A 25,402-nucleotide genomic window follows, 5' to 3' on the forward strand; every position below is an offset into this window, starting at 1 on the left:
GGAACCCCAGCGAGAGACAGGGCAGGGAGTGTAGGAAGTGCCACACCAAGGAAGAAATAAAGTGTAACCCCAGGGAGGAGCATGTCTGACACCAAAAACAGGGGACTGCATGGGAGGGGCTGAAGGTGATGAATGCCAGAGGTATGAACACACTGGTGGACTGCACCAGGGTGGGGAATGCCACTGGTGGCAAGTACAAAGCCAGTGTGTCCTTGGAGGCTTGGTGACAATCCTGCTGCTCCCTGCAGAGCCAGGAGGTTTGTGTTTCAGACCTTAGGCAGAAGGGGTTGGGGAGCACAGTGTTTTTATCTCAATTTTTACTCGCTTTGCTCTACCGAAAAGGTGTTTCCAGCTTTGTGTTTGTGCAGCACTTGGGGCATTAGACTCGCCCTGCTTCCATCCAAACTCCACAGCCTGGGTTCACCCTCATTTAAAACACTCCCTAAAATACTGTTTGGACTCTGTTTGCACAGGTAGCAAGTTAAAATGCAAATTCAGTTTTGCAAGTCAGTTCCCCTCTCCCTCCCTCCATTTCCCCCCAAAGTGCTTCGGCAGGAGCTTTCAACCACATGGCTCAGAACAGAAACCAAACTGCAGGAGAGACTGCAGAGGTTTACAGGTGGTGATGAACTTGTTTGCACCATGGAGACAAAATGCTAAAATCTCCTTAAAGCCCTCAGCCTTTCATGCTCCTGGTTGCCTGAGGGGAATTAAAGTCCTTTGGATCTTGGAATGAAAGAGCTGCCGTGTATCCATCCTCTTGCTGTCCCTAAGATCTCCTTATGTCCCTGGTCTCCTGTTCATACAGTGACTTCTGAACCCTGGTTTGAAGTCCTGCGTGGAAATCCATGGCTACACTGCAGAATTCTCAACTAGAACCCAGTAATAATAATTGTGGCTATTTAAGAAGCTTTTATTTATTTATATTTTTCTCACCCTTCCTTAGAGTGTGTCTGGATCCCAGCCCCTAGAAAGCTTGGGTATTTCTGCTGCAAATACTCCTGAATCCCATCCCACCAAGCCCTGTGGAGCACCAAGACCTGTCAATGGAGTTATTAACACGTAAGCTCTTGGATATTCTGGAGGAGTTTGCTTTTATGATCTTTGCAATGTCCCATTGGAAACCAGGTTGTGACTGGCTTGGTAATGGTACAGATGGTGTCTTTTTTCAAAAAAGTATAGTAGTAGATCATGCCTGGAAACATTTTGGAGGAGATTGCTTGCTTGAGGTTTTCTGCTGCATTGTTTTGCTGAAAATGGAATTAAACTGAGCTGTGTTTACATGAACAAGCCCTGCAGGCAGCTGTGCACTGAGCATGGGCAAAACTTGTTTCTTTATGAGTAGTTTTAATACATCTGCAAATTGTGTGATTCAAAGGTACTAATGCCCTGCTCATGGAATTATCTGTAACCACTGACCCACTTTATTGGAGTTACAGAGGAATCCCACTGATCTGGAGAGTAAAACTTCCTAAATTCTTTATTTCTTCAGGCTGCTTTTGTTGACAAAGTCTTGAAATGGGTAAATGAAAACAAGTGAAAGGCATTCCCTGATGCTACAGGGTTGAACCACTTGAAAACCCTTGAAAAACGTTGCACTTGTTCAGTGCCTTGAGGAGGCAGGGGAAAAGAGAGGGGAAAAGGGAAGGAGGGAGGGAGGGGAGGGATGGATCCTGCACCGATGTAATGCGAGCAGATCAAGGAGCCCATGGCTGCAGCTGGAACACTGCAGGCTGTAACAGAGCCCTTTGTATCCCTGTAGCCTTTGAACTGCACAGCCTTAGACCACAGGGCTTTAATGTTTTGCATTTTTAGAAATGAAACACTTGTAGAACAGACATGAAAAGGTTCCGTAGATGAGGCCCTGCTGCGCTGGGATCTGCTCGGGGCACGGGCTATTGATGCCAGGGCTGCTGCAGCCTTTGTGCCTAGGAGAGGTTGATGTTAACTCTGCACCTTTCTGAGGTCACTGCTGGGAGCTGGCACAGGTAGAGATCTCAAATATCCATCAGAGCCAAGTTTACATCAGGGTTAAATATTTTTTCTATAAAATTATATGTTCTCTGGCGTTTAGACTCATGAAAACCACTGGTCTTAAGATTCCCCAAACTCTCATTCTGGAGGAAGCTGAATTCGAGGGTTAAAACTGTTCAGATCTAGAGTGGCTTTTGCTCTGTGGCTTTCAGTGCTGTTTTTTTATTCAGAGCTTCCAGAGATACTTTGTCAAAGGTTCAGTTGTGGGAGAGTAGAAGGTGACTGAAGTGAAAGCAAAAAGTGGAGTTGGTTTAATAAAACCTCTTGTGCCATGAACTGCAGAGCTTTAAACTCAGCTTGGAGTGTTTGCTCAGGTGCAAACCACGAGCCTGCTGGAAGTACTGCAGGAATAACTGGGGTTTTCTTGTTCTCCTCTCTTCTGGGGCAGTCTGCAGCCTGGCCTGGCAGAACACGCTCAGGGAGATGGCCAGGAAGCTGAGGAGCTCCTCCACAAGAAGCAGCGCCTGTCCCTGGTCCCCGCGGACGGGACGTGCGTGGCCGCTCGCACCCGCCCCGTCCTCAGCTGCAAGAAGCGGCGGCTCGTCCGACCCAGCACCATCATGCCCCTTTCCAAAAAGGTGAGTTGGCTGTTTTCTGCTCTTATTTTGCTTGTAAAGATGGAAAAAAAAAACAAAAAAAAACAAAAAAAAAAAAACAAAAAAAAAAAACAACGGGAAGGAAGAGCAGCACAGCAGGGCTGTAAAGGCTGATGGAAAAACAAAGGAGAAAGGAAGGAGAAGGTTGGAACGGGTTGGAAGATTTTTCTTAGCTGTCACTGGGGAGGGAAGATGCTGAACTCGTGAGTTTTCTTAAGCCAGCCAACCTGAGGTGAACTCAAGGCCAGGTAGGTCAGTGTGGCACAGTCTGAGCAGGAGAAAGAAGCCCTGAGAAGTCAAGTATCAGGAAACCTTAACTCTGAGACAGGAATTAGCAAAGCCCCAGGCACTCACTGCTGCTGCTCAAAGCAAAAGCACAGCTGTTGGCCCAGGCATACGTGGGATGAATGCCCTGTCTCTTCCTGTTTTGTTTTCTTTATTACTATTTTTTATACTCCTCTCCCTAATGCAGAATTCATTCAATGGAAATGCAGTTTATTGCCTGTATGAGGAAGAGCCATGTTTAATTCTTTTTATTTTCTCTTAGGAATACCATAAACTGTCAGTTGCAGGGAAAATTGTGAGAAATGAAGGAAATAAGGGTCTTTATTTGTGCATGCAGACCCATAATGGCAGAAATCCACTTACCTTTGAGACCAAGTGTTTCAAGTCTAACTTTCCCACAAGGGCTGGGGGGTTTTCACTCTGCGGATGTTTTAAAGAGAAGCTCCAAAAGCAGCATTTTTCTGAGCAAAATAGATTCTTCCTCAGCTGAGTCAGCTTTAACTGATCACTTATCTGCAGTTTTATCTGGAGTATTTCTGGGAGAGCTCTGCAGTGATTACTTGCAAGATCTTCAGTGATTTGGAAGTTGCTGAACTTTCTCGTGGTGGATGCTGCCTTGTGCACTCAGTGCCTGAAGAATTGGCTGTAAATTCTGTGCTGGATTTTTGTTGTTGTCATCAAATACATTTGGTAATCAGAGATGGTTCAGAAGAGCAGTTCCAGGGATGAAAGTACCAGAGAGCAGGGGATTTCTGAGCCCTCCTCCAGTCATTCCAGAGACAGCTGAGTCATGGCCGAGCCGTGCTCCAGAAATACCATGTCCAGTTGCCTCCACTCCCCTGCCCAGCACTAAGTGGCTGTGGATTGAACTTTGCACATGCATTGTGGAGCTTTTGATCTTGTAATGTTTTTATTGTTTTCCTCACAATTCGGTGCACACGTTTATGGGAATTTGTGCCCAAAACTGGGGGCAGCCCTTCAGCTCACACATGGGCACAGTGGCAGGATTGCCTCTCCCCTTGCACAGCCATCCTGGTTAGAAAGCCCTGTGGGCTTACTCTTTACTATTTTTTATTAATTAATTCGTTCCCAGCAGTGGTACAGCACTGCTGATTCATGCTCATTTTTGGATCCATCACAACCTCCACATCCTCTGGGCAGAACTTCCAGAGGTAGCAACGTAATTGCTCAGTTACCCTTTCCTCCTCTTCTCTGGGCACTGCATTTGCTTCTTGCATTTGTCCTCAGTGAATTGCATTTGATTTATTTTAGATAATTTCTCTTAACTTGTAACCACGAGTGGGTTTCCAGCTCTTTGCTTCAAGCAGCCCTTCCCTCAGTGTAGTGTTATTTGCTGTGGATATTCTCTCCCATCCTTCGAGTCATTCATGGAAATTATTTGAATAATTCTGACTCAGAACAGGCTTCTGCAGGATCCAGTTTGATCCATTCTCCCATTTTGGTGGGGAATCAGGGGTTGTTTTCTCTGCATGGGGTTTATATGCAGTTGTGTGTCTGCATGCAGTGGTTTCACACAAATGAAGTCTGTATCAAGTCTATAAATCTGTGAATTGTGACTCTGTCCTGGATTAAGGAACAAGGTTGAGAACCACCTTTGTCACTCTGTAGATGTCCCTGCAAATGTCAGCTCCTGGCATATAATGATGGCTCTGACCCACTGAAACTAAAAACGGCTTCTTTGCCCCTTCTCTGACAGCAGAATTGTGCTGCCTCATGGTTTTTATAAATGAGGTTTCAACCTAGATAAAATTAAACACTTTTAGTCAAATTTAGCAGCTGTTAAACTGTCTGTGCTGGTAAGTTGTACTTTTCAGTTGTGTTTATGCAAAGTGAAAACATCCTCTTGTGAGGCCAGACTAAATAAACAGGTTCTGTACAAGGCAGAGACAAAAGAGGGGGGATGTATATATAAAATTATATATTATATATAATTAACATTGAATATACTATATGTCTATATTATGCACAATAAATATAATTTTATAACAATATTTATGAATATCACATAACAACTATTTAATATAATAAATTATATAGAAATAAATTGACTTTATCATATATTAATTGATAATAAAATGTAGCTGTAATATGTAAAATGCAGGTTTGATTTTAGATATTTTATATACATCTATAGCATGTATTTTTGTATATATAGACAAGGAACATAACAAAACAAAGCTGCTTTTTGGATGTTTTCCTGGCTGGCTGTGACGTGTCCCCTGTGTCCCCCCCAGGCCCACCGTGGCAGCCTGGCACGCTGCAGCTGTGATGTGAACCCCTCCTGTGCCCTGTGTGGCACCCGCAGCTCCACCACGCTGGAGATCCAGTACGATGCCCCTCTGCTGGAGCGCCTCTCCCAGCTGGACTCCTGCATCCATCCTGTCCTGTCATTCCCAGATGGTGAGCACGGGTCCTGCTGGCTCCTGGGGCTTGCAGGGGGTGCTTGGAAGTGCCCCTGGCTGCCAAGGGAGGTGCAGATCTGCTTGGGTACAACCAAACCTGTTCATCTGCAGGTGTTTTGGAGATCAGAGCCTTGACTCTGGAGCAGGAGGGTGTGGGAAAGTGTTACACCTGGGCTCTGCTGTGTTGTGGGAATCTCGACCTGCAGCCTCACAGTGAGGAAGCCAAGCAGTGCCTGGGAGTCCTTCCTGGGACCTGGCTCTGGGGTCTTTGGGGCTCTAAGCCACTTGAGAAATACTTGCTTCCATGAGTTTGTCCATCTGTATAAAATGATTTGTGGGTTGGTTTGTAACAGGAAATCCTTTTGACCTCGTGAGGGATTGAAAATGATCTTCCACAGTTCAGTGGGCACAGCAAGAAGGGATGTTCCCGTTAGGACACTCAATTTCCTGTGTTACAGCTTCAGGGTTAATCATCATTAAGAGAGGAATAATTAACCAGCCCTGACCGTGGGCTATTTACAAATTCCATGTGCAGGGACTTTTCCCAAGGGAAGCATGCTTTCCAAAGTCTTCTTCAACTGGTGCTTTTATCAGGAGAGTTGGGAAGTGGTTCCTTCCCTTGGTGGGAGTTCATGGCTGCTTGAGGTGTAAAATTGTGGCTGCCCCATCCTTGGAAGTGTCCAAGGCCAGGCTGGATGGGGCTTGGAGTGAGCTGGGATAGTGGAAGGTGTCCCTGCCCAGGCCATTCTGGGATTCTCGTGCTGGGAGGAAGGTGTGTGGCCTGGCTCCCCATGGAGGCATCAAGTGGTTGGTCTGGGATAAGTCACTGGGTTAATGTGTGTGCTTGGGTTTAAATTCCAGCTTTTCACAAACTTCATGTGACAGTAGGAAATGCAGGGAGTGTCTGGGAGCAATTAGTGTGGCCTCTTTCATTAGCACTATATTTAAACCACACTAAAATAGTAAATTGGTATTATTTTTAGCTAGATCCCTCCCCTCCCAAAGACACAACTCTGATCAGGAGTGCTCAAGGAACTTAATGAACTCCTGAAGCAGGAATTTATTTTCTGATTTCACAGCACTTGTGATCCTCTGTAGTGCTAAATCAAATATCCTGGGAAACGGGGAGACAACCTGTTGGGTGCTACTGCAGCAGAGGCACCAGACAAATTATCCCATATTCTTCCCATTTTCAGGGCTCCCTGCAGCTGCCTCACAGGGTAGAAGATCAGTTCTGGCTGCATGGGATTAAAAAACATTGGATTTAAAACTAATTCGTGTAAAGCTTAAAACACCTGTGCAGGAATACCCATTTTCCAGTACTGGTGAACTTTATTTATTCACTAATGCTTAAAGCAGTTGGCTAGGGTTGGTTTTTGGGATGGGGGTGATTCCTATCGCAGAGAAAAGCCAGGTAACGTGTTCAGGTGGGGAAATTGCTGCCCCTGGTGCAGTTGGTGTGCACGGAGGTGTTCTGTGCACACCTGTGAGCATGAATCCAGGCTGCTGCTGGGGCTGGTGCATGGGCAGGGCTCGCTGAGGATTCCAGGGCACAGCTGTGAGCATGTGCTGACTTTCACTTTGAGCCGCCTCGGTGCCAGCCGGGATCTCCAGAGCAGTTTGCCAAGGGCAAAACTGCCAGGCACTGCAGGAGGAAAAGATCATTTATTCACTTATTCCCCTGGCAAGCAGGACACAGCCAGCGAGCCTTTAACCCCTGTGCTTGTGCTCTGCCAGAGCTTTGTCCCCTTTGTCCCCTTCCTTTCAGGGTGGTGTGAGGTTTTTTTGGGTGGGTTTTTTTTTTCTGGTTTGATTTCTCGCTGGGAATTTTTGGATGATGTAATAACCTTGGAGGGAGGATGAGCGCTGGGCTCACTGTGGTTGCCATCTGCCGGTCCCTGGGAGCCCTGCACTGCTTCCCGAGGAGCAGGGGGAGGAGGGATGGTGTCACTGCTGCCAGCAGGGCAGTGCCAAACCAGCAGAGAACTCACTTCCTGCTGACAGCGTTTTGTCCTGGCGTCCTCCCCCTCCCTTCAACCTGTCCCCTCCTTCCACACGTGGTGTGGGATGTGAACTGGGAGGAGAAAGCAAAAGATGAGCAGAGAGCAGAGGCCATTTTCCCCCAAGTCTGACCACTCCAGGGGATGGCAGCATCCCTGAAGGACTGGCCTGGCCCCTCTCTGTTTTTTGGGACATGTGATGGCCAAAGAACTGCCATCACCCTGTGACTGCCCTTCCTTAGCATGGGGCTGGGGGAGAGCTTTAACCACCAAGGTACCTGGAATGAAGCTGTCCTGGCTTTTTCCAGGGAGCCAAGTCCCCACCACCTCCAGCCCATGCTCTGCCAGCTCCATCCTCTTTGCCTGCCTGGATCTGCTGGGGCTTTCCAGTCCCTGAAATTGGGAGGGAAATACTGGACAGGAGTTCAGCTTCCAGCCAGGAGTTCCTCCTGCCCTTGGGGCCTCTCAGGTGTGGTCACACACAACTTCTCATGGTTGAGGGGCCACATCAGGCAGATTAACATGCTGCAGTGCCTGGTTGGCTTCTGGCTTGACTTGAGATTGAGGATTTAGGCTCAGTTTCTCTCTTCCAGCCCAGATTTGGTGCTGAGATACCTCAGATTCTTGGAAGTCACATCTGAGGTAGCACCACATGAGATACCTACAGAGGTGAAGACATAGGAGTTTTCTGACAGAGAAAACTTTGTTCTCCTGCCAGCGCTTGCATGTTCATCAAGGGCTGTTCTTACTGGGGGCACTGGGGCAGGGTGATGGGACCACAGCTCCGTGTTGCATGATTAATTTGGATTCCGTGTTCTGTACCTCCTGCAGATGTGCCGACGAGCCTGCACTTCCAGAGCATGTTGAAATCCCAGTGGCAGAACAAGCCCTACGAGAAGACTAAAGCTCCCAAGAAGCTGTCGCTGAAGCACAGAGCCCCCGTGCCCCCCAGCCTGGCTGACCCCGCGCGCAAGGACCGCCACAAGCTGGTCAACTCCTTCTTCACCGCGGCCAGTAAGTGCTGCCCCTGCCCCGGCTGGTAGGCAGGAGGAGGAGGATGCCCTTCAAGTCCTGCTCCCAGGGGTGAGGCAGGGCTATGGCAGGGCTGCAGTCAAGGTGTGTGCAGGTGCAGCTCAGGTTTGTAGGGACCTTCCCGTGCTCGGTGTCAGCCATGCCCACAGCAGTGCCACAGGTCTGAGCACACCTCCCCAGCACAGAGGGAGTTTCCAGTTTGTGCAGCTGGAAAACTCTGCCCGAGTCTCCTGTGCCAGCAGAAAGAGAGGTGAAAACAGGCATTTCATAGCTCTTTCTCTGTTCCCCTCCTCAGAGCGCTCCCATCAAAAAGCCCAAGCAGACAAGGCACACAGGCCGCCTTTAGACGATTTTTCGGCCGTGTCCAAGGCCGAGAGAGCGCCAGAGCGCTCTGCCCAGCCTCCTGCCTTTGACAAAAAGCGATTGCGAGACTGCTCATCTGAGAGGAGTGAAGGTAGGCCCCCAGGGGCAGGTGTCTCGGGGGGAGCTTGGGCTTTGCTGCATCCCCAGCCTCTCTGCCCCAGAGAAGGGGGCACGCACTGCTTCGGGCCCAGCCGCCAGCACAGCAACGCCTCGTGTGCTCTAAACTGCTTCTTCCCCAGGGCAGCCCCCTCGGAAGGTGCTTCTCTTTCCTGCAAAGTGCTCCTCAGCACCGGTGCACATGGTCCTTTCCTCTCCACCGCCACCCCCTTGGGTGGGCTGGGGTTTTTTTTTGCTAATGTTGTTGTTCATTTTCTCCCCCCTCCCTGCGCAGTGTTGAAGCATCACACGGACGTCGGTGGCCCGAGCTACCTGTCAGCAGCTGTGACCCCCACCCCTCACAGCCCCATAGCTCGGCAGCTCTCCACCTCCTCCGAGGGCTCCGCTCCCGCCAGCTCCGCTTCCCAGGGCGCCTCCGGCACCGCCGTGAGTATCTGCTGCCTTCCGAGGGGTTCTGGGCTCCCCCCGTCCTGGGGGCTCAGCTGGTACACGGATTTTGGGCTGGGGGATGCTCAGTGTTTCTCTGGCCACGCTGGACCCATTGGTTCAGCTGCTGCTGGGGTTGCTGGGTGGGTGTTGGGTATGTTGGCTGTGCAGAGACAGGCAGCTGCAATTCCAGGTTCAGCATCAGCTCAGCAACTGCTGGGGAATGTTCCTGTTCCCAGCAGTCCCTTGCCTTTGGTCCACATCCAGATTTTGCTTTCTGAAGCAGTGTGGGGCTGCCAGGAGAAGGGCTGAGCCCCAGCAGTGTCCCAGTTCCACTGGGACAGCTCCTCTCGTGGCCTCGGTGTCACTGGGCTGTGAATGGCCTTGGGGTCACAGGGCCGGGGCACAGTGCTGGAGATCTTCCACCTGTGCACAATCTCCAGCAGTCACTGAGCTCTGACCATCTCCTGAGACAAACTCAGACTGCCACAGTGCTCGAGGGTGGCAGGGTGTGGGACCTTCATGAGCTGTGTGAGTGAGCAGAACCAAAACTCCCTCCCACTGTGCTCCGGGACAGGGCGATGGCACAGCTCCTCCACCAGACACCATCCATCCTTCCATGTTAGCATGAGCCCTTCAGTGAAAGACTGAATTCTCCTGAGCTCACAGGTGTCCCAGTGAAGAATTTGGCTTCTGTCTGGCCCCCCCCCATTTGGTGGTTTGGGCCAAAGCCTGAGCTGGATGTGACCCAGGACAGCAGAGCAGGACTCCTTGAGCCCCCTGCTCCAGGCTTGTTGCCACGGGGTTCTGGGTCCCCACTGGGTTCCTTCACTGCAGAATTCAGTTGTTCCATCACCAGCTGTGACGTCAGGGTGTCAGAAGAACCCAGTGGTGGTTCAGCTTGAGTGTGCTTGGTGGTTTGGAGGAGAGCTGCTTGTCTCAGCAGCTCTGACACCTCAAGGAGGCCTTTCCTTGGCTCTACACACCCACCCTGGTTTTCTCTTGCTGCTTTTCCTGCTGTGCTTTCACAAGCTTGTTCAGAAATGCAAAATGAAGAGGTTTCCCTCCCCCAGCAAGAGGATTCCAGGCCCTGGGCTCCACACTCTGGGCTCAGGGGTGGAGCTCCTGTGTTCAAGCGTCCCAGGCAGCTGCGGGTCTGTGTGGGCTCCCCAACCAAAGGGTCAATCCTCGCTCTGGGCAGCCACACCTTGGGATTTGGGTTTCCTTGCTGCTGGGGCAGTAGATTTTGGGTTGAGAAGAGGACTTGGAGCAAGCAGTAGGGGAACTCTGGTCTGATGCAAATTGATGTTGGCTCTGAAGTGTCCGTAGGTCAGACGCGGCCATTCTGTCCTCTTTCCATCAATGACTTCCTCCCATGACTTTCCCACATGCCAGACCCCACAGCCCTTTCTCACGTGGTTCTCCCTGTTGCAGCAGCCGAGGAGGAGGAGGGGTGAGAGCTCCTTTGACATAAACAACATCGTCATCCCCATGTCTGTGGCTGCCACGACCCGCGTGGAGAAGCTGCAGTACAAGGAGATCCTCACCCCCAGGTACTGCCCCAGCCCCAGAGGGAAAGCAAGGTGCTTTGCTTCTTCCTTGGGAATAAGGGAAAGATTGGAAAACTGATCATACCATTGCTGGAGACTGGCTAAGTTAGGGAGTATTTTCTCTGAGGGGCCCTTGGCCATCAAAGCCAACTGCTCAGCTCAGTGTCTGCTCAATTTAAAGTCAGTCCTGGTTGTCTCCTTGTCTTGCTGCTAAGTCAAAGGTCCCAGTGGTTTCCCAGTTCTGCAGGTGCCTGCGCTGGGTTAACCTTGCAGTTCTGCCTCTTCCCAACTTCCCTTTGTCTTCTTCCTGGTCATCTGTGCTCTTCCCTGGCCCATTTCAGAGCAGGGCAGGAGTCTGTGGGAGGAAGAGACAGAAATGCAGCAACCTCTGCTCTGCTTCCTCTGCCCTTGGGAAGCTCCAGCTGTGCTACCAGACCACCGAGGAGGTCTGGTGCTTCAAAGTGAGCCTAAGAGTATTGCTCCTCATGGCAGGGTGGAATTTCCCCTTTCCCAAAAGCCAGTGTTGGGAGGGGAGGGGGATGTGCAGCAGGTTCTTGCTGTGCCCTGAGTGATGCCCACGGTGGTTGTGTTGCAGCTGGCGTGAAGTTGATATCAGTGCTCTGAAAGCCAACCCTGAGGAGGACAACGAGGAGGTAAGAAGGATTTTATTTCCTAGTTAATGTGGGATGAGTGGTAAATGAACAGTGTCTGTGGAGGGAACAGAGGCAGGGACCTCAGCAGGGAACCAACAGCTAGGGTTGGTTCCTTTGCAGGGCTGTCAGAGCTCCAGGAGCGTTTGGACAAGCTCTCGGGCACAGGGTGGGATTGTTGGGGTGTCTGTGCAGGGCCAGGAGCTGCACTGGATGATCCCTGTGGATCCCTCCCCACTCAGGACATTCTACAGTTCAATGAAAAACATTTAAATTCTCACTGCAACGAGTGCTGGCAAAACTGTACAAAGATGGTTGTTTTAAAGAAGAAAGCTCTGACCAAGCCCTCTGCCCTTCCCTGTCCAGGTTGAGGACTTGTCAGATTCGGCCTTCGCTGCTCGGCACGGGAAGTGCGAGGAGATGGAGCGGGCGCGGTGGCTCTGGAGCACGAGTGTCCCCCCGCAGCGCCGGGGCAGCAGGTACAGCCCTGCCCACAGGGCCACATTCCCAGCACTGGGGTGCTCCTGGGAGCACGTGGGGATCCATACAAATGGTTGGAAGCTGGTGCTGGTGTTGGAAAGCTTGGCGTCATCCAGCTTGAGGAGCCCATGTGGGAGCGGGGCACAGCCTTGCTTAGGTGGGGGTGAAGCTACAGCCCAGTTTGGCTGCAGACAGCTGCACCATCTGCTTTCTCAAGCATTTCCACTGCTCCAGAAGCGTGGGAGATGCTGTGCCAGCCCGGGAGTCCAGGGGGAGGCCCAGGGCTTGCAATGGCAACGTTTCTGCAGGAGCAGGGACAGTCACTGGACACTCAGTTCCCTTTCTGCTGTGTCTTTATCAGTGGGTGTCTAAAACCACCACTGTTTCCAGCTGTTGATCTCATCATAAACCTGCACAAGAAGAGATTTGCTCTTCTCAGTTCCACCACTGAGGGTTTGCATGCCTGGAGTCACTCTGTTCTGGGGCAGAGCCGCTGCTGAGCCACAGCTCTGTCCCTGCCCTCGACGCTGCCTTGGTTTCGGTGCCTGCCATTGTGGGGGTTCCTGCAGGAGCTTCTGCAGCTGCAAACCTGGCCTGTGTCAAACCCCCCTGATGCTGCTGCTGCCCTTTTTCCTCTGCAGCTGCAGTTCCCAGTGCTCCTGGGGAGTGGGATGTTCTGCTGTTTCTTTAGCCCATTTCTTACATCTAAAGTCCTTGATGGCCACTTGCTGTAGCAGTTCATCTTGGGGAGTTGCACGTGGATTTGGGAACTCAGTTGTGTTTCTCTGCTTGCAGCCTGTGGGTTTTTATCTGAACTCTGTCGGGGCTCAGACTTTGCTGATTCCTGGTTGAAATCTGAGGTCTCGGGGTTTCACTGTGCTCCTGCCAACTCCCAGCTGCTGAAATTGCTGCATTTCCAGCATTGCTGCTTCCCTGCACTCAGTCCCTCAGCTGCTGCCAGGGGTCACCTGGTGTGAGGAGGGGGAAACACTTGGAAGTGTCTTGACTTAGGGAAAAGCTTAGGGAGCTTTTCATCGTGGTGTTTGTGCAGCACTGGGAGTGTAGGAGATGTGTGGGACACAGAACCTCAGGAGAGCAGCATCAGTGATGCATCCACACAGTGGAAATGGGACAGGGATGGGCCTGGCTGGATTTGTCTCTGGGCTGTGGCATTCCCTGCTCGTGTTCCCATCAGGGCAAAAGGATCCTGGGGTAGGATCAGGCAGCAGTGGGGGAGCATGGCTGGGCTCTCAAACCTGCTCCTGTCTCAGGTCCTACAGATCAACAGACGGACGGACGACCCCCCAGCTGGGGAACCCCTCGACTCCCCAGCCAGCATCCCCTGAGGTGGGCAACTACCACTCCCACTTGGAGCTGTCCCACACCCACTCACCACGCAGCCCCATCAGCCCCGAACTGCTCTGTGCCCCCCTGACCCCTCTGTCCCGGGACTCCCTGCGGCTCCTGTCCAGCGAGGACACGCGTTGCTCCACGCCCGAGGCCGGCCTGGACGAGCAGGTGGGTGCTGGCTGCGGCCGGGACAGGTGTGGCACTGCAGGTGACCCTGGTGTGGGGACACAGGTGTGGCACTGCAGGTGACCCTGGTGTGGGGACACGGGTGTGGCACTGCAGGTGACCCTGGTGTGGGGACACGGGTGTGGCACTGCAGGTGACCCTGGTGTGGGGACACAGGTGTGGCACTGCAGGTGACCCTGGTGTGGGGACACAGGGGTGGCACTGCAGGTGACCCTGGTGTGGGGACACGGGTGTGGCACTGCAGGTGACCCTGGTGTGGGGACACAGGGGTGGCACTGCAGGTGACCCTGGTGTGGGGACACAGGTGTGGCACTGCAGGTGATGCCAGTGTGCTGACACAGGGGTGGCACTGCAGGTGACCCTGGTGTGGGGACACAGGGGTGGCACTGCAGGTGACCCTGGTGTGGGGACACAGGGGTGGCACTGCAGGTGACCCTGGTGTGGGGACACAGGGGTGGCACTGCAGGTGATGCCAGTGTGGGGACACAGGGGTGGCACTGCAGGTGACCCTGGTGTGGGGACACAGGGGTGGCACTGCAGGTGACCCTGGTGTGGGGACACAGGGGTGGCACTGCAGGTGACCCTGGTGTGGCTGGAAGCTGCCTGCGGGTGGTGCTGGAGCTCCGGCCCGGGTGGGATCAGGCCGGTGGAAGCGCTGCCAGCGTTGGCTCCGTGTGCTCTCCACGTGTGCTGAAGCTTCCCGGACGCTGCTCCGAGCCCGGGGCTCTGCACCGGGAGCAGCTCTGAGCTCCGGATCCGTGCGGGCAGCGAGGACAGAAGACTTTGGCAGGGATTTCCCGTGACTGAGCTCTCTTCCCCAGGCCGTGCAGCCCTGGGAGCGCCGCACCTTCCCGCTCTCCTACGACCCCCGGACGGAGTGCGAGGACCTGCCCGACGCCCAGGACCGGCTCTCGCGCTGCACCCGCCGCACATCGGGCAGTAAATCCTCCCGGGAATGCGATGGCACTTCGGCTTCGCCCAGCCTGCCCAGCCTCAAGAGCCGAACCCCGCTGGCCCCTCCCTCCTCCTCCTCTTCCTCTTCCTCTTCCTCCTCCTCCTCCTCCTCCTCCTCCTCCTCCTGCTCCGCAGTCCTGCGGCCAGCGCACAGATAGAGACACACGGGGAGACATGAGCAAACCAACACACAGAACTAACTCTTGGCATTAAAGCTTCCAAAATCTGCGTTTGATATTCAAACATCCTGCCGGGAATTTTCACAGTTTTTAGTGAATTTAAGGAGTTTAGAAACTGTTTTTTGTTTTCTTTTTTTTTTTTCTTTTTTTTTTCCTTTTTTTGTTTTCTTTTTTTTTTTCCTTCTCCATGTTTCCTCGTCACATGAATGAGCCCCCAGATTCCTCCCAGCGGAGTGAAGCCTCGGGAGGGGAGCAGCCCACCAGACCCCCTCCCCTTTCCTCCCTCCTTTAGGTGTATAAAACTAGAGCACAGGATTTAGCTGACTAGCAGATTTCGGGGATAGTTTTTCCCACCAAAAGGGTGTCGTTTTCTCTTAACCCACTCCCCCCACCCTGAAAGGTTTTAGTGGAGTGAAATTAGTGGTGAAAAGTGATGTCTTGGGATTGCAACCTTCACTGTCTGGCTGTCCTCACCTGCAGAGTGCCCACCTGCACTTCACCCTCCTGCAATTTTCCTGCCCCAGGTTGTAGTTCCAGGTATCCAAAGGGGGGGATTCTGTCCCTCCCTGATCCTCGCTCTGCCCCTGGGGACACCTCTCCCTTCCTTCTCCCCTGGTTTGGAGCAGCCGTGGCTCTGGCTGCATTCCCGGCAGGGGGAAAGGAGGGACCTTGTGGCTGCTCCACACTCAGCTTGGCGTGGCAGGAGTTGGGAAGCACCTTGTGCACACCTGGTGTGCGGCGAGGGCAGGGAGGGGAAGAGTCCCCGATGCTTTCAGCAGGAGCAGAATTCCCGGAGCACTTGGATGCCCTTTGGGCTGAGGCTGTTCAGCTGGAGCTGGGCTGTGGCTGGTGCTGGAGCTCTGCCCTGGCTGTGGGGTCGGGCAGTCGGGGGAGCCGCCGGGCCAGGGCCGGGGGGTCCCGCAGGTGGGTTTGTGTCAGACAAGGGGGGGCCAGAGAGGGGAAGGATGGAGGCAGGAGGCAGCTCCTGGGGGATCAGGGTCATCCCAATCCCGCCTGGGGTCACCACAGCTTTCGCTCCGCTCCGCACCGTCCCAGCTCCGGTGTCGGTTCCGTTTCATTTCGGGGCGCCCGCCGTGCCCCCTCCTGACAGGTATTTGAGTTTGAAGCCCAGTTTGTTGTTCCTCCCCGTCCCGCACCCGCAGTGATCCCGGACCCCGCACACCGTCCCCATCGTAACGCTTCCCGGTCCCGACGGTGTGGCTCCTGGGCCCTGTCCTGTTGCTAGCATTGTGCCTGTCTTATGTATAATCACATCACCAAAAAAAAAAAACGGGAAAAAAAAAAATACAAAGGACTTTTTTTTTTTTTTTTTTTTTTTTTTCCATTTTGTAATCGTAAAGAAATAGTCGCTGAACTGCTTCATGGTCGGGGTTTTCACAATTTTCAACATGATCTCGTGGTTTTGGTTCTGTTCTAGTTTAAAGGATCCGTCATCGTTTCTTTCAAACAAAAACCCAACAAACAACGGCGCTACCATATCCCTCAGCAGAAGTGCTTTTCTATTTATAAGGTTGAAAATTCTGAATAACCCTTTTAGCATTATAAAAACCACACACACAAAAAAAAAAAAACCCACCTTGTATTTTGTAAATATTTTCTTTTCCTGCTTTGAGCTGTGTAATGTCCTTGTTATATAGAAATGCTTTTCTTCCGAGAAGCTGATCTTTGTTAATGTCTTGATTCTGTTGGCAAAGCACAAATGTGCTTATAAAAAAAAAAAAAAGAAGAAAAGATTAAAAAAAAAATTAAAACGTAATATTCCATTTGATGAGTGTGAAACGCTGGGCTGGGACAGGGAAGGGGCCCTCAGTGCACTCAGATCAATTGCTTCCCTCCCACGTTTCAGAGGCCTCTTTTTTCCTGTGTGATGTTATTTCCCAGCAGTTACCGTCAGCAAGAGGAGGAACCCCCGGGCTGGGAGTTATTTTATTTTATATTTCTGGGGTTAACTGGGTGCTGCTGGATCTCATCCAGGGACTGCTCTGTGCTTCCTGGCAGGGGCACCCCTCCTGCACCCCTCTGCGCCCCTGGCAGAAGTGTGGGAGCTTAAAAAGTAACAGAAAAACTGCAAACCAGTCCCTGCCCCTGTGAGCTGCCCCAGTCCATGACTCTGCGGATGGAACCCCCACCCCACGTCCCCCCATGCAAAAGAGGTGCCAATTATCATTATCGTAGTAATGACTTTATTTCCAAATTCACTTTTACGGCAACAGTGTAAACCAGTTGTTAAACACACGATACACTATGGACACCCACAGACAGAAGCTAAGCTAGAATGATACACTGAGATCAAACCTTCCCTCCCCTCCCCGGCGCAGCGCGGGGGGCACGGGTCTGCCAACACCACACAGGCTGGCACCGACCTTTGCTAACACGCAGAATCTTTTGGAGTGCAGAAATACGAATTAAATTTTTTTTTTTTTTTTTTTAAATCAGTGCCGGTTTTAACCCTTTTCAGACCAAAGATGTGTGTGGAGTAAAGGAAAAGCCGGGGGTCAGGTTGTCCGGCCGCTCACCGGACCCTCAGGCCTGGGTCTGAACACAGGGTTGGGGCAGGGGACGTGGCTCGGGCTGCTGGAGGGGACAGCGGGTGACGTGGGGGATGGAAAGGGCTGTCCTGGCACCCCACAGCCCCCGGGGGGGACAAGGGCCGGGGCTGAGGACACTCAAGAGTAGGAAGGGGCTGCTCACTGGAGCTCGGAGCACACCAAGGACATCCCAGCCCCGGGTGCTGGTGTCCCTCGGGCTGCACGGAGGGGACAGGGGTGGCACAGGACGGGCGAGCTCAGCTACCCCGTCCTGCAGCCCACAAGGGGTAAGGAGGTGATGCTTTGAGGGTTCTCCCAACTTGCTCGTTCTACAAAGGACAAAAAGCGCGGCGGCTCCTGCAGCGCTACAGAGTCAGGGACGGAGCACAGAGCCTTACAATCATGGAGTCAAGTGAACGGAGCGAGTGACAAGCTGGACATGATGGTGGTGCTGGACCAGCCTCTCCCCAGCAATAAAGCAGCTCCCGGGGCTGCAGAGAGAAGGGTTGGACCCCCCCAGACCATCTCCATCCACAGCCAGGCCTGCGGCAGCCCAGCCCCGCAGAGGGACAGCGGTGACAGCGGGTTCGCAGCTCCCGTGGGATGGGAGCAGGTCCTGTCCAGGGAAAAATTGCTGCTCTGCCCAGGAACAGCTGCTCTGACAGCCTTGGTGGCACCCAGCCACCACCCCAAGGACAACCAGGGGCCCTGACCCCCCGCCAGCCCTGTCAGACCAGGATTCCAGCCCTTGCTGGGAAAGCACGGCTTTCCCTGCAGCACAGCCCGGGGCTGCAGCCCCACCGGGGCCCCTCTGCCCTCCCACCTCCAGCTGAACCCCCAGAGCTCGGCTGGGGCCCCTGGGGGAGACAGGGCAGGAGGACACACGCAGCTGCACTGGTGGCATCTCGGCCTCTTTGGTTGTAGAGGGAAGGGGCAGGTGGGGACAGCCCCGGGACCTCCTCGTGCTCCCCAGGGAGCCACAGGAACAAAAGCAGCCAAAGCAATAACTCGACTGGCTCCTGTCCCCGAGTGGTGCTGGGGTGGTCAGTGCTGTGTGAGGGGTGAGATGCTGCCAACTCACACCGGGGAGTGCCCGGAAAGGGGCTTCAGTGCCAGGGAGCAGCCACCGGCCCCGGGCTGGGGGAGCTGCTGCCGCCTCCCCCGCGTCCTGCCGGGGTCTCACCGCTGCCACCGGCACAGCAGAGCCATGGAGCTGCCACCTCCGCCATCGCTGAGCTGACCTTGCAGGGAAAGAAAAAGAACAACCCAAAAATGTCACAAGCTGCACCCAAATCCAGGAGCCATCGCAGCCCTGGAGCTGTGAGTGCCCCTCCTCCGAGCTCCGGGGCGCCGCCCGGCCCCCCGGCAGGCATGCGGTGCCGGGCTGCTCCTGCGGCACCGGGGCTGGGCACGGCCCGGAGCCCACCGAGCTCCCCGGGCCCCCCGGCTGGGCTGCGGCGGAGCCGGCGCGGGGCAGCTCAAAACTACTTACAGCATTTATTTTTTTTTAAACACATGCTCGTTTATGAAAACAATCACCCTGGCACGGTCCAAGCATATACAGACAAATCTACTCTACGACACGAGGGGCTGCCAAAGGAATGGGGGGAAAGCCTCTACTCATCCACTCAGCGGTTCCAGCACAGCCACGGAGAGGGGAACGGCCGCCCGGGGCCCCTCGGAGCGGGCACCCGGCGTTGCCGGAACTCCAGCTGCCGGAGCTGAGAGCGGGTTAGGGGGTACCTGGCCGTTATCTTCATACACATCTCGGCTTTCGGAAATAAAAACAAAAGGTTTCTTCCAAATCAGCAGGCAAATTTAACGCGGGGAGGGAGGGCACCTCCCTGCAGCCCTGGCTGCGCACCCAGGACGCGGCCGGCCCGCGGGCCAGCCCGGCCAGCGGCAGGACACGAGCTGGGCGAGGTCACAGCCCCTTCCCGGGAGGGCCACCCGCTGCCCTGTGCTGGTGTGGGGTGCTCGGGGCAGCGTCGTGCTGTGGCCGCCCCTCGGGCCCCCTCCCCGCCTTGCCGGGTGGCCCCGGGCAGGGACAGCGAGGGACGCGGCAGGAGCGCGGGGACGGGGACGGGACGGGCTGTGCGCTCCGAGGAGCAGGGGGAGAGGAGGTTTTGTACCTCATAGTGTCACTGATTTTGAAGTCCTGGAGCTAGAGCTGAATGAACAGTAAAAGCAGGTTAAATCATTAACCAGTTAGGGACGGGGAAGCAGCTGTAAAAGGAACAGAGGAAGAAGGCCAGATTATTATTTTTGTTTCTTTTCTTTTTCGTTTCCTTTCCTTGTCTTCTCTCCTGGTGGCCGCCGTGCCGCGATCACAAGCCCTGCTTGGCCAGCGAGGCGGACACCTCGTCGGCTAGCGTGGCCAGCTGGGGGGAGTCCACCAGGTTGATGCTGCCGGTGGAGGAGACGTTGCTAAGGCGGCGCGGGGAGGCATCTCCGGAGATGGTCGGGGACTTGTAGACGATTTCGGCGCCGTGGTCGGTCTTGGCTTTGGCGTTCTCGCGGAAGGTCAGCTTGTGAGTCTCAATCTGTGAGGGAGGCGAGGGCGGTCAGGGGCATGGCCGGGGGACGGGGGGCTCTGCCAGACCCGGGCACGGCCGCTGGGAGCAGAGCTCAGAGCAGTGAACCAGTGTCCCCAGTGCCCCAGGCCTGGCCACGTCCCAGGCACCAGAGGGGACAGCAGGACCTGAGCATCTGGATGCTGCCAAATCCTCCCCAGGCGAGGTCCTGGGTCCCAGAAACGCAGAGGGCACAACCTGGGCTGCTCCCACTCCCCTGGCAGAGATTATGGGGGGACACGGCACATGAAGCTTCCCCTTAGCCCACGGAGCTGCTCCCAGGAGCCAAACCCCTCTCCCGGTGAACTGGATCTGCTTTGCTACTTACAGGTGCCCTCCCCAGCCGAGTGCAAGGCTGGGGGCTGGCTCTCCGTGGGGGTGAGTGGCTCCAGCACCAGGGCCTGGAGCCCAGCGGGGTCTGGGCTCGGGGTCCAGGTCTTGTCTTCCTTGCCTTTCTCTCTCTACAGGTGAAGAAACCCGCCCAGGGCAGTGGGGGGCAAAAAATGCATCAGCAACAAAAACCATGATGCAAGAAATGTCAGCCAGAAGGAAAAAGACAAAAAATATAGAAAAGAAATAGAAAACCAGGGAGAAAAAGATCTGAAAAACAGGGCCATTCACTGACTCATAGAAAGAAGAGTGGCTGCCTTTGGAGCCAGGGAGAAAAACTCTCCAGGAACAGCATGGGAGAGCCACAGGGACTTGGGCAGAGCACAGAGCACCCAGCTCTCCATGGCACACCCGGCACAGGAACCAGAGCTCAGCATAAAGAGCTGTGGACTGTGAGTCCCAATGTGGATCTGTGTGTCACAGAGCAAGGAGGGGGCTTGGGGGACACGGGAAAGGGGCAGCAGAGCTGCACCTGGACTCAGTTACACCCACAACCTCCTCCAGGCTGGGTTTAGGCAGGGGAGTGGCAGCCACCTGAGGAAGGCTGAGGTGGTGATGCCACTGCTGGGTCAAAGCCTTGCAGAGAAACTCCCCCGCAGAGGACAAGTTCTTCAAACTATGGCCCAGTGAATGTGCCAGGATGTGACAGAGCCATCGCTGGAATCACAAAACCGATGGCAAAAGGCTCAGTGAAGCACAGGGGAGGCTGATGCACGGCAGAGAGAAGGGTAAGGAAGTCAAGCGGTCCCACAGTCAGAGGCCAGCTGGAGGTGAGAGCTGGAGCTGCACAGAGAACATGTGGCCAAGAACAAAGTGCCAAAATACAGGAGCTGAAACAGAACCTTCCCCTCCCACTGAGACAAAAGTGCTGCAAAAACAAGCAAGATAAAGACCCGCTTTTCCCTGGGGAAGCTGAGCCCTGCGTGTCGCCAGGCAGGAGTCTCAGCTCTGTGCTTACCTGATGTTCTCACCCCCCTGCCTGCTGGGGACCTGGTGGCCTTGAAGCCCAGCTGTGGAGCTGTTTTACTTGGCCAAGACTCACTGAAGTCACCATCAAAGCCTTGGTGGGAACAGCTCAGCCCCAGCTCACCTCCCTGACCCCAGTGCCTTTTGTCTTTCCATTTAAATCCCCCCAAACACTCCCATCCCTTCTCAGAGCCCTCGGTCAGGAAGGAGAAATCACCTTCTGAAGGGCCAGTTTGCTGCAAAGTCACCTGTTCTAAATAAAGCTGAGCCTTTAATGCTCCACTTTCACTGGGGATCCAACACCTCTGCAGGTGCCCAGCTGCCAGCTCTGTGGCACAGCAGCAGCACAGCACAGGACTGGGAAGGGTTTGAGACACAAAACACTTGAGAGGCAGCAGAAAGAGCAGGAAACCACAGGAGAGGCTGCCACTGGCTCGTGCTCAGGTGGCCACAGGCCACAGAGGAGGGGCACAGGGACATCCTGGCAGCTGTGCCACAGCTCTGTCCCCTCACGCTCACACCCACAGCAGGACACGCCTGTCCCCAAATCCCCTTTACCTTTTTATTGCCTCCTCCAGGGACGTGGCTGATGTTATCTAGGGACCCGATTTTCGACTGCACCTTATCTTTGAAGTCCAGTTTCTCAGATTTCACCTCCACCTGGCCACCACCTGGAAGAGAAGAGAGGTGGGTCAGGAGCTGGGAACAGCACCCAGCACTCCAGGGCTCACTGGGGTGCTCCAGTCACTGCCTGCCCTCACCCCCTGCCCCTCTCCACACCCCCGTGAGCCTGAGGGGTACCTGGTTTGTGGTGGATGTTGCCCAGGGAACCACATTTGGATGTCACGTGGCTCAGGTCGACTGGCTTGTAAACGATTTGCACCTGTCGAGAGGAGAAGGGGATGAGCTGGTGGCCAGCACGGGCAGGTGGGGAGGGGGAGCACAACACACAGCAGCACCTGAGCTGGATTGGAGGGAAAGGACAGCTCCAGCCCCAGGAGGATTAATGACACCAAAGAAACTGTCATCAGAAATGGGAGATCATTAATGCCCGTGTGCAGGAGCCTCTTATCATGTCAGCATGCACGAGATCACCTCTCCACAGAGTGGGGAGCAGAGGCAATTTTAAAGTGCTCGAGTGAGAGAGAAAGTGGAGTGGTAATTAATTAAGATTTGCATACATATCATCCAAAAAGAGGAAATATACCAGAGAGAAAACGTAAAAAATAAATACCTTTTCTGGTGTAAAACATAAAGCTTATGTCCACAAAAACTGAAAGAACAGAAATGATCAATGTGCACAGAAATTTCAAAAGAGTGACCAAAAATATGCATTTCTGAAAAATGCTGTAACAGAAATAAGGGTTAAAGAAAAAAAAAAAAAAACAAAGCAAAGTCTAAATATCTGGAGTTGACATCATAGAAATTAAAATGGCAATTATAAAGTATTGAACCACAAGAGAATTTTGTGACATTTAGGCTCTGTTTTGATGTGCTTTGCCCATGATGTCTCTGAAGGTAACCTCCAGCAACTCCACGGATCCCCCACCCCGTCCCCAGAGCGCGTGGGGCCGGCTCTGGGGCACAGACACCGGGGACAGGGACACACACGGGGACACCAGGGGGCTGCAGTGCTGCGACAGCAGCCACACACCAGGGAGGAGCCTCGGAGCAGGCACACACACGGCAGCTACGGCAGGAGCAGCAGACAAGGGGGAGAAAACATCCCCAGAGCCCCACAGGGTACCCTGGAGCCTGGTTTGGGACTCCCAGCACCCACAGACTGCCTCTGTCGGAGTCAGTGGGGCTGTGCAGGAGAAGTGGCACCATCCACGCCTCGAGGCTGGCTCTGGCTCCCCCCTGGGCTCCCCGGGGAGCTTCTGCTGCTCTCCGAGTTTCCCCCAAGCGCCAGAGCAGGTGTGATGCTCTCACCAGTCCCAGGAGGATGTGCCAGCACCAAAGGGAGCTGTGCAGAGGAGCTGAATCCTCCCAGCAGCACCAAGGATCCACTGCAGCCTCTGCCCCCCCATCTGAGCACCTGGGGCTGACCCAAAAGCCCCAGGGGAAGGTGCATCCTTCACTCCTCACCTTGGCCCCAACACCATCAGTGATTGTCACAGAGAAACAACCCTCACCCCACCCTGGAGCCAGGGAAAGGAGGAACAGCCCCAGGCACAGAGCCCTGCTGACCTGCCTTGTCTCTGCTGCTCACACAGACCAAAAGGCACATTTGACAGGAGACAGGGAGGGAGAAAAGCAACCCCTCAGGGTCTGGGAGCACACCGTGGACACAGACGTGGAGACAGCGTTGGGAAAGGTCACATGTTTAAAGCACTTGGGCAGGAGAGGAGCTGGATTTGGTTGGAAAGTGGGAAACAGACCCAAAAAGGGCAGCTGGTGCCTTTCTAATCCCAGCTGTGACCCTGAAGGGTCTCGCAGCAATTCAGGCACCACTGAGACCTGGGACTGGAAGTCCTCCCGTTTCCAGAACAAGCAGTCAGCAATTGGAACTCCCTGTTCTCATTCCCAGTCCCTTTTTTGACAGACAGGGCTCTGTCATCCTTTCCCATCCTGCTGGGGAACACAGAAGGATCCTCCCCATTTTAGCAAGAAAGGAAAAGGGGAACAGAGCTGTTTTCCTGGGAAAGCAGTGCCAGAGACCTGGGGATCCCACCCCTCAGCATCAGCAATGCCAAGGCCAGCTCCTGCCTAAGGCATCCCCTGGTCAGAGCATCCACAGGCTTCAGAATCCAGGCACCAACCCCAGGGAGTGGCAGCTCCCTCTGGAAGCAGGGATGGCTGGGCAGGGGGGACTGCTGCCGTGGGGTTTAAGTCCCAAAGGCCACTGAAGCCCTGGGGTCTCTTGTTGCCCCTCTCCCAAGGGAGCCCCAGGCCCAGCCCAGCCCCCAGGACAGCCTGACACTCTGCCCCTGCCAGGCTTTGCTCCCAGAGCTGCTGCAGCCAGGCAGAGCTCATGGGGTTTTCAGTTCTGGCAGGGCCTGGGGAGGGATCACCACCCCCCAGATGAAAATTCAGGTAGTTCTTAACCCAGTGCAGCTGCAAAGGCCCACGGTGTGAGCTCTGTGAGGAAGGGACGAGCTCACCAGCCACAGCATGGAGGACTGGTGGCCAACCCCAGCTCCTGGTCCACCACACCCCGGGCAGCCCAGGCAGGGCAGGAGCCCAGGGTAAGGAAGAGGAACAACCATGGAACTGCTTCACGGGGGTCTGAGCTCTGCAGAGCAGCTCCTCTGGCCTGTGAAGTCACTGCAGAGTGACACCAAATTTAAGCCAGAGGTGGCAAAGCCAGCTGTGTCCCTGTGTTCACCTGCCAAGCCTTCTGCAAGGCTCAGTTTCTCAGGGAGGGCGTCCACAGAGATCAAGGAAAATCCATGGGGAACATCTCAGACCAGGCCCCTCAAACCCCAGTGACACTGTCTGGGGTCTCAGGGATGTGCCTTCCTCAGCCCAGCATCTTTCCTGGACCCAAACTGTCTCCAGCTGTAAATCCACCAACCTCTGTGGAGTTTCTCCAGGTTTCTGGCACAGTAACTGAAAGCTGAGCCTGGTATTTATGTGGGAACAGCTGGAAATGCCAGTGCTCAAATCAATTAATTCAACAATCCTTCAGGCTCAGCCTCCGTGGGCGCTGCCGGACACATTCGTTAGCAAGGAGAAACTTAATATTTGCATGGATCATACTTGCCTGATGGGAACGGGCACGTTCACATGTTGGGCAGGATCATGTCCAATTTAGCAGCACATTGAGCAATGAGGACTGGGTCTGCTCATAAATCTACCCATCTCCTGCATCACCGTGTGCCTGAGGCCCCATCCCGCAGACCTTTGAGCCTTGCAGGCAGCGCAGAACCCTGGAGTCACTGGGATGGTTTGTTACACACGTGGTTTGGACACGGGGCAGTTAGTTCTGTCCATGTCAGGCATGTCCAGGACTTGTTAGGGTTCACTTTTGGGTTAACGGGGTTAAATGACAGCACGTCCCCAATGGCTATGTGACAGCAGGGTGGCTGCAGATAGCATTGGTGATTAGTGTAACAACATGCCACTAAAATCAGGATTATTACAGTGCATTCAAAGTGTGAAGGTACTCACACTGCCTCCGCCCGGGATGTGTTTGATATTATCCTTTGAGCCACACCTGGATTGAACGCTGCTAAAGTCCAGCTTCTTATTAATTATCTGCACCTTTGGTAGCCAGAAAAGAGTCATTGCACGTCACCAATAGCTATCTGATGGCAGGGTCGCTGCAGATAGCATTGGCAGTTTAGTGTACACAAC

At 54.1% G+C, this 25,402-nt stretch overlaps 2 protein-coding genes and 1 long non-coding RNA gene across 29 annotated transcripts in view; 1 reads left to right on the forward strand and 2 right to left on the reverse strand.

Moving 5' to 3' along the window:
* Positions 1 to 14,674, forward strand: part of KANSL1 (KAT8 regulatory NSL complex subunit 1) — a 76,722-nt gene extending 62,048 nt beyond the window's left edge. For 3 of the 6 annotated variants that reach the window (XM_053965013.1, XM_053965014.1, XM_053965018.1), the window contains 11 exons: positions 947 to 1,062; positions 2,423 to 2,612; positions 5,171 to 5,336; positions 8,170 to 8,352; positions 8,666 to 8,824; positions 9,125 to 9,276; positions 10,711 to 10,829; positions 11,422 to 11,479; positions 11,843 to 11,955; positions 13,228 to 13,474; positions 14,314 to 14,674. In XM_053965013.1, the coding sequence (XP_053820988.1) occupies positions 947 to 1,062; positions 2,423 to 2,612; positions 5,171 to 5,336; positions 8,170 to 8,352; positions 8,666 to 8,824; positions 9,125 to 9,276; positions 10,711 to 10,829; positions 11,422 to 11,479; positions 11,843 to 11,955; positions 13,228 to 13,474; positions 14,314 to 14,604 (1,794 nt within the window). In that variant the 3' untranslated portion in view covers positions 14,605 to 14,674. The remainder of the gene's footprint in view (positions 1 to 946; positions 1,063 to 2,422; positions 2,613 to 5,170; positions 5,337 to 8,169; positions 8,353 to 8,665; positions 8,825 to 9,124; positions 9,277 to 10,710; positions 10,830 to 11,421; positions 11,480 to 11,842; positions 11,956 to 13,227; positions 13,475 to 14,313) is intronic. The other 3 variants (XM_053965017.1, XM_053965015.1, XM_053965016.1) reach the window with 3 other exon arrangements.
* Positions 6,685 to 8,160, reverse strand: LOC128800122 (uncharacterized). Its single transcript, XR_008434921.1, has 3 exons — positions 7,617 to 8,160; positions 7,186 to 7,412; positions 6,685 to 6,983 (listed from the first exon to the last, which is right to left on the reverse strand). It is a non-coding gene; the product is annotated as an uncharacterized LOC128800122 (long non-coding RNA).
* A 2,138-nt stretch (positions 14,675 to 16,812) lies between the features above and the next one.
* The window catches only part of MAPT (microtubule associated protein tau), a 42,349-nt gene continuing 33,759 nt past the window's right edge, over positions 16,813 to 25,402 (reverse strand). For 11 of the 22 annotated variants that reach the window (XM_053965049.1, XM_053965047.1, XM_053965048.1 and 8 more), the window contains 3 exons: positions 21,905 to 21,986; positions 21,662 to 21,774; positions 16,813 to 19,717 (listed from right to left, as the gene is read on the reverse strand). In XM_053965049.1, coding sequence (XP_053821024.1) covers positions 19,502 to 19,717; positions 21,662 to 21,774; positions 21,905 to 21,986 — 411 coding nt within the window. In that variant the 3' untranslated portion in view covers positions 16,813 to 19,501. Of the gene's footprint in view, positions 19,718 to 20,075; positions 20,209 to 21,661; positions 21,775 to 21,904; positions 21,987 to 25,216; positions 25,310 to 25,402 lie in introns of all 22 variants that reach the window. The other 11 variants (XM_053965041.1, XM_053965039.1, XM_053965040.1 and 8 more) reach the window with 3 other exon arrangements.

Source organism: Vidua chalybeata, chromosome 26, assembly GCF_026979565.1.
Source record: "Vidua chalybeata isolate OUT-0048 chromosome 26, bVidCha1 merged haplotype, whole genome shotgun sequence".
NCBI classification, from domain to species: Eukaryota; Metazoa; Chordata; class Aves; order Passeriformes; family Viduidae; genus Vidua; species Vidua chalybeata.